Raw genomic sequence first — 7,620 nt, 5'->3', positions numbered from 1 at the left:
AATAAAAGTCATTAAAAAATATTTGATTACACATTTTAGTGGTACTTTAGCCTAGAATATATTTAATAAAATTCAAAAGATACTAAAATGACAATAACCCCTTTAAAAGTAAACCATAGAGAGTGTGTGGTTTATTATTGTTATAGATCAACATTTCAGAAATATTTATGGTAATAATAAATCTGCTAGTTATTGAGGTCACTTCTACTACTTTAGGCATCCACGTTCATTATAAAATGTTTTTACATGCAAAGATTTGCCTCTGTACAGAATAATACTTTTTTTTATTTTTATGCATTTTGCAGCAAAATAGTTTGAAGTATCGATGTACTAGGACAGTTTATATGGTGAAAAACAGACATAATTTAGCCTGTTAGGATGTGTTGTTTTTCCCAAACGTCGTGCATGTTGTCCTTCACGTAATTTAGGTATATCTGTGTAACAAATTATGTTTTCCTTTGAAAAAGTAACAAAAAATGTTTAACCTTTGTTTGACATTTACTGCCCAAAGTTTAACATATCAACAAACTCCTCCAAAGACTTTATGGGATTACCTCATATGTTATTGTTGTTGTTTTCTGTATCTTTTGAAATACTGACATTAGTTTAGCAAACTGAATTAGCAGCAAAATATGCACTTTCAAAGAATTTATTTTAATCTAAAAATACAATTTTCATATCACTTTTTTTTTTTTTTTTAAGTTTCCCTATTAGTCATGTTTCTTTAGTGTTCCTAAATGTTGTTTGGTTTCTTTCATGTGAATCCTATATATGTTAACATATAGATGTTGGTGGTTGTGTGGTGACACAATATAAATGAGGGATGTTTTTAGCTCTCACTGTAGCCTCCTTGTTTGGGATAATTAGATGTAAAGTCTGAATAAGCGCACTCTGTAATGCAACAGTTGATCAAATCCATTTTTGTGACTTTAAGAGGAGTTTACAGCTTGTGATTTGAGTACTGGAGCCTCCTTTATTAAAGCTTAGGTTTTAACTAGTTTTTTCTTCACAGGGTCCTTTTGATACAAACCAATTGGATCCAATCTTCCTATTATTTCCATGTTATATATTTTTCCTCTGTATTAAAATCTATAATTTCTGGATGCAGGTTCCACAGAAGGATGCTTTGCAACATGAGAAACCAGCATGTAAACTGTTTTTTTGTTTGTTTTTTGTTGTAAATTATGCTGGGGGCTAACAGGTTACAACTTTGTTTTATGAGAGTAACCTTTTTAACCATGTGATGCTTGACGTTTGTTCATTTTGGATGCTCTTTAGCCAAAATACCTTTAAAATCTAATATTCTTGTTTGTTTTTGGGTCATAAACCTTGTTTCTTTCTTGCAGAAGGCTTCTGAATATCTTTATTAAATTCCTGGGGTGTCTAAATGAAAAAAAAAGGCAATGAATAACAGATCACAAAGGGATTCAAACAAAACTTTGATTTAGTTTTTTTTTTTTTTATTAGATTTTGACATTTGTTGAAAAATCGACACCAACAATAAATAATACATTCAACAATAAAAACAATCCAGAGTAAACATTCAAGTGTACTTAGCCTTTATAAAACCAAGAGTAAAATGTAAACAGCATTCTCTCTGCTAACATCGCGCCTCCTGAGCCCTATGAGTCTCTGGCAGCTGTCCAAATGCCAAAAGTCAACAAGCACATTTTACGCATTGACGCGTGAGTCTCATTAGGTATGAAGCCACGTCACAGATACGGCTCTTACTGATAGGACAAGCGAACATTCTTATGCGTCTCGTGGGCAGTGGAGTTTTGAAGCGGACTTTGGCGTCCGGTCAGTGTCCGTGGAAACGGTGCGGCGCCAAGGCTCGCGGCAGCGGCGGCGCTTTCAAAGCTCCGTTCTACGTCAGAACAGCAGCAGGCAGCTCTGCACGCGCCAGGCTCTTTCTTTCTTTAAAAGACTTCTTTTTGCGTCTCAAGTCTGAGCCTCGTGTTTCCCTTTAACTAATCACGCACCTCTCTTTGTCCTTTCCGTGCCCGCCTCCGATTGCTTTCTCTTTGATGTACATTAGGTCGCTGTGGACGCTCGGTCTCCGCGCGCACGGAGTCACCACGCCATACGCTTCCCCGATGTCCTTCATCTTCTTGTGCTTCAGGGACTTCCTGTGCAGCATGTCGCAGTACTGCACGGACACCTTCCTGTGCAGGTCAGGGCTCATCTCGTGAGGTAGCTTGGCCAACGTAAACAGAGTCTGAAACATCTTGTCAATGTTCTCGTTGCGCTTGGCCGAGATCTCGAAGTAGGCGCACTTCTCATCACCGGCCACCAGCTGCTCGATCTCCTCCTGCTGCACCTCTCTGTGAAACTCCCGATCGCCCTTGTTTCCGCAGATCACCAGAGGCACATCAATGTTCTCCTTGATTTTGTTTTTCAGGCATGACTTGGTTTCATAGATCTGCTTCTTGAGCCGCTGCACCTCCTGGAAGGACTCGCGGTTGTCCAAACTGAAGACCAGAATGAACACGTCACCTGGAGAAAAGCAAAGGATGCAACTGTTAGTTTTTTCTAAACTGAATACACTCAGCATGCATTGATAATGAACACAGCACCATAAGCTGAAAGCCACGCGCGCAACAGCCGTGCGTAAAGACGCACGGAAATTGGCACAATTTACAACAACAATTTAAGTACCTGTGAGTATGGAAAGCCTCCTCATGGCAGGGAAGGGGTGATTCCCTGATGTATCTAGTATGTCCAGCTGGTAAACGTCCCCCTTGATGTTGTACAGTTTCCTGTGAAAGTCCTCGATGGTCGGCGTGTACTGTTCCTCAAATCTCCCATTCAGGAACCGGGACACGATGGCCGTTTTCCCAACTTTCGTGGAGCCTAAAATCACCATCCTGTAGCAGTTCTTAGCTGGGATGTCAAAGTCGCTGTCGGATGGAGACATTTTCTTGATCATGTTTTATTCCTGGTGTCTGGATCGTGTCGTTAAAAAGGCAGCTCGGTCGCTCTGCGTTTGCGGTACTGTCTGAACAGCGGCCAGGAGCGGAGTATTTATGCGCGATCCGGACCCCGCCCCCCCTATGAACGCGTAACAGTGTAGCGAGTAGGTCTGGGAAGGAAGGCAGAAAGCGGACAAAACTCCCAGTGGTGCGTCAGTCTGTCATTTCCAGTGAAGAAAGAAGGCGAGCTTGGTAAACGGGGGCAATCAGAGCTTCCAAAAGGCAGTGCATAATAAAAATGGATGCATGATGGGTCAAAGATTTACCCAATGTGCGCAAACAAGACTATAACAATTACACATTAATACATTTAGAACCGATGCTTCTTCTGCGCAAGAGAAATAGGTACTAAATTGGTCCCAGAATCAGAAATATGCTCCTAAAAAAATCATGCTTTTGCAAAACTTTGAGCTTAAAGATGGATATTTTGAATTAAATTTTATTATTTTAAATAGGGAACTTTTTTCTTTTTCTCAGAAAAATCCCGTTCTGAAATAGTCATAACAGATAGGTGTTAGAGATTTATATGATTAAACAAAAATGCAAAGTAATTGTGTATTCCAAGGTCCAGCCTCAGTTGTTTATCCAAAGCCAAACACATTGATTTATTCATTCACTGTGGCCTGCAGCAGCTGCTTTATGTGACTCATTGAAAAGGGGATTTAAAAAAAAAAAACACACACACAGAGATACTTTAAAGAGAAACCAACAGGGGGCGCCCTTTAGCCGAGATTTTCAATAATATTTTTAGTGCTCCTTGCACGCGCTGCTTTGCAGGTGGCGTGCACGTGACAATTAAAGCGGATTCCATCTGCTTGTTTGCTCTCTCCCATCAGATTATTTCATCTCAGGTGGTGAGAAGAAGAAGCAGTATATTTTGCTAGTTAATCACCTGTGCTAAGCAGGCATAGATATCACAGAGGAGATGCTTCATAAAAGTGAATGCAACAGCTGCAATAAGCAGATTAAACTGCAAGGCTCATTCAACAATGAGCTTTCTGTTTTTTGTGCTTCATTCAGTCATTTATGACGAATGGCGCTGTAAGCTGGCAGCACAGGCTTGCACCTGCACGTAGTTAACAGAACGTGACCTGATATCTGCAGGAATAATCAGATTACAGCTCTTTTCCTTAGCAGGCACTTCAGCTTATAGTGCAAATCGACATGAAGAGCAGCACAGTTTTGAAGAAAAGAGAATGCTGCTCCATCAAGGTTGAAAGTTAAACCTTTGCCTTCAGCTGCAAAATTCAGATAAATGATTTAAATCCAAAGAGAAATTCAAGATGTGGATATCAAAGACAATGTTTTGCATTAGCCCTTTTTAAAGTAATAATGACAGAACTTTATTGATCTCATACTGGAGAAATGTATCTTTGTATTTAACCCATCCCCCATCAAACCAGGTGGTTGGAAACTTCTCAGAACACAAGCGCACTGCTGTTACCCACTAGGCCAACACTCTCCAAGAAAAAGAGTTAAATCCTAAAATCCTAGGTGTAATTACACCATGTTCATATTTGACCTAATAGAAATATGAAAATCTTGTATTTTTACCTTATAGTTATAATAAACTTCATGTTATTCTTCACATGGTTTATTAAAGTTGGAAGGCAATAGCTAAATCTGTCAGTTTAAGTCAACTTAAAATTTCTAGTTTAAGACCGCAGTTGAGTAAAAATAATCAATGAAAAGTAGATTACTTTTAATATATTTATGAAAAAAGTTCTGTCTGATATGAATTTGTGTATAGTTAAAAAATGCTGACTTGTTACAACACTGCAGTTTGTATTTTTATTGTGGTAATGCTTCTAAATATATATAAAAAAGGATTATTCAGCTAAAACCACACCAGTCTCTTCCTGTCCATCATTTCAATGTAAAGAGACTCACAAGGAAGCAATTAGAGAGTTTATAGAGATGAATTAATAGAATTTGTTTGGCACTCAGACCTCGTCTGTAGACATACAGCATGGAATGGAGATGTTTTCTCCCCTGGGGCCTGATCACTGCTGGTGGACTAGAAGATTAAGGAATAAGGGAGATGAATTGAGTAGGAGGTAGATCAGAGCAGCGAAGGAAGTGGAGGTGGGTTGGAGCTTTTTGGATGGCAGGCACTTGACACTGATGAGGCAGCTCTTGAATGGGAGTCTTTGATGCTATTGGCTGCTGAGGAGGCTTTAAGCACAAAAAAAAATTGGCAGAGACAGATGACGTGGCAGCCTGGATGTGCAAGTAAGATTTGGCAGAGACTTCTAGATTGAAAATACCCCTAAGCTCCACTTCTCCTCTGGCAGAATTCCAAAAGGACGCTTGTGTTTCTTTACAGCTCTTTGCATCAAAGTCATATCTTTAAGTCTTTGTTTCCGTGTGCAGGCACTTGCTTTCATAAAAACTTACTGCAAGCTTTGCACTGGGAACATAATTCTGCAGCTCACTGATTTCCAGTAATCTCCCTTGATTATAGCAAAAACGCCTGGATTCTATCTCTGCCGATTAACCTTTCACCCCGAAGTTCTTGTAATCTGATCATTGTAAAGAATTCTACTGAAGAAATGGGGAAAGATATTTTCTTCACTTTGATCCAACTACATGGAAGAATATTTAAAAAACATTGGAAACTAACAGAATTTATAACAATGAACTTTTTTAAGTCCAGAGTGAAAGGGGTTTGGAAAAGCCTCCTTAAATTCTAATAGTTTTGAATGAATGTTCATTGTGTATTGTTGTGTTTTTGTAATTGTAACGTAACTTTCACTGCATCTTGGCAAAGACTCCCTTGAAAAAGAGGTTTTTAATTTCAATGGGACTCTTCCTGGTAAAATAGATAAAATATAGATCAAGCGTCAACAAGCTGAACTTTCATGAAACACTTACACTGCAAAAAATGTAAATCTAAATAAGTTATTTGTTCTTAAAATAAGTGCATTTTTTCTTGAATTGAGGAGGTAAGTGAGACACTTTGCCTATGGAACAAGACAATTTACATTTGAAATAAGAAAAAACTATTGCATTATCTTATTTCAAGTGCATATTATCTAATTATCTTATTTTAAATGTAAAAATACTCATTCAATTGGCAAACTATCTTATTTACCTGCTCAAATTAAGGGTAAATACACTTGATTTAAGAGATTTTTACTTAATTTCAGATAGTTTTTGCAGTGTAATTTACAGTATGTCACTGGAAAACCTAAGGCACTCTACACATCTGTTTGCATCTGCTCCCAAAGTGTTGGTTTCTCACTTTCCCATGTTGTTCTAATCTAGTTTCTTTGAATAGTAAAAAGGTGGATTTCTAGGGCCTGCAGCTGATTTCTGTTCGTATGATTATTGAGGAGTTTCAGGTTGGTAAGCTGCAGCTTGTTACAGTGAAAGGTTGGAGTCTTTTGGGTCATTAGTACTTTTGGTTTTCCTACCCGCCCAGAGTGGTTTCAGCCACGTATTTCAGGAAGCAATTAGTAATGTCACAATTATGATATCTAGAAGTCTTGTTGGTTTCTCAATTCACAAGAACCTGAGTACGGACTCATGTTCTTGCCAAGTATGTTCTTGACAAGAACACAGGCAAGTGTGTACTTGGGGAGGACGGGAGCTCGCAGTATAAATATGGGTCAATTGGAACAGAAGCGTACTTGTGACGTCACCACACTCGGCTTTTCTGGAGCTGCATCTCACCTCCTGTTATTAATACTCTCTAGATAGTAATACATTCTTACTTTTTTCATTTTGTGGGGGAATAATATTTAACACAGTCAGATAAACACAAATAAGATAAACATTTTTACAAATAAAACCAAAAAATCGGCATCAGAGCCAGCGGTACGTCACACAGGGCTATGCTGATAGAGGGCTGCTGCAGACGGGCTAACGTTAGCCATGGCTGCGGTTAGACTCGGAGGTCCGCTGGTTGCCGCGGTCCTCTCAACATCGGAACTTTTTCAGATTAAACACTAAATCAGTAAATGGGCCATATAGTGACACTTAAAAGTATAATGTTCTTGCAACAGCAACAGAAGAAAGAACTTTTGATTTAATACTCTGTGCTCTATGAGGCTCCACTGTGAAAGCTGCTGCCCGCTGTGCATGCTGGGAAGCTGTAACCCTCGAGAACAAACAAGTCTGCTCTGATGCATGCTCGGTAAAGAGGGAGGGGCGAGAACAACATCCGGGGACTTGGTCCGTTCTCGGTGTGAATTAGAAAAGTGCTTGGGCTGAAGCTGGTGACGTTTCACAAGCACATGAGAATGCACAAGTGAAACCGAAGGCTGAATTTACCTGCTGCAAGTTCTGCACTGGTGGCAACTTGCAGGAAAAAAAAGTCAGGGCTACATGACCGCTTATGAATTGGCAAGGGAAGTTTTTTTATGTACGTAGCACATTTCAGTAGCAAAACTATTCAAAGTGCTGCAAATAGAACACATAATTGAAAAAGCACACAGGGAAAAGTACATTGCAATTGGCAAAATGTTAATTAAATAATTAAAGAATATGAATAATTGAAAAGAATAGGGGGACCTAAGGAATTGGCTTGTTTTAATATTTTGGTTCCTTTCATTCTTTTTGGAAACCAGAAAAATGTACCTACATCACATATATGTTCTTTAGATTACACAAATACAGCAATCCCTTTGTCGTTGCTTGGTGTGAG

General features: G+C 39.0%; 1 protein-coding gene across 1 annotated transcript; it reads right to left on the bottom strand.

Annotated features, from left to right (window-relative positions):
• Window positions 1–1,480: 1,480 nt before the first annotated feature.
• On the bottom strand, window positions 1,481–2,985 carry rasd1 (RAS, dexamethasone-induced 1). Its single transcript, XM_015383631.1, has 2 exons — window positions 2,659–2,985; window positions 1,481–2,496 (listed from the first exon to the last, which is right to left on the bottom strand). The coding sequence occupies exons 1-2, from the start codon at window positions 2,927–2,929 to the stop codon at window positions 1,967–1,969; spliced, it is 801 nt and encodes a 266-aa protein (XP_015239117.1). The 5' UTR covers window positions 2,930–2,985; the 3' UTR covers window positions 1,481–1,966.
• Between the last annotated feature and the right edge of the window lie 4,635 nt (window positions 2,986–7,620).

The sequence above is a fragment of the Cyprinodon variegatus genome, unplaced genomic scaffold (assembly GCF_000732505.1).
Source record: "Cyprinodon variegatus isolate N-32 unplaced genomic scaffold, C_variegatus-1.0 Scaffold290, whole genome shotgun sequence".
Taxonomy (NCBI): domain Eukaryota; kingdom Metazoa; phylum Chordata; class Actinopteri; order Cyprinodontiformes; family Cyprinodontidae; genus Cyprinodon; species Cyprinodon variegatus.
This window is presented reverse-complemented; position numbering and strand designations above follow the sequence as displayed.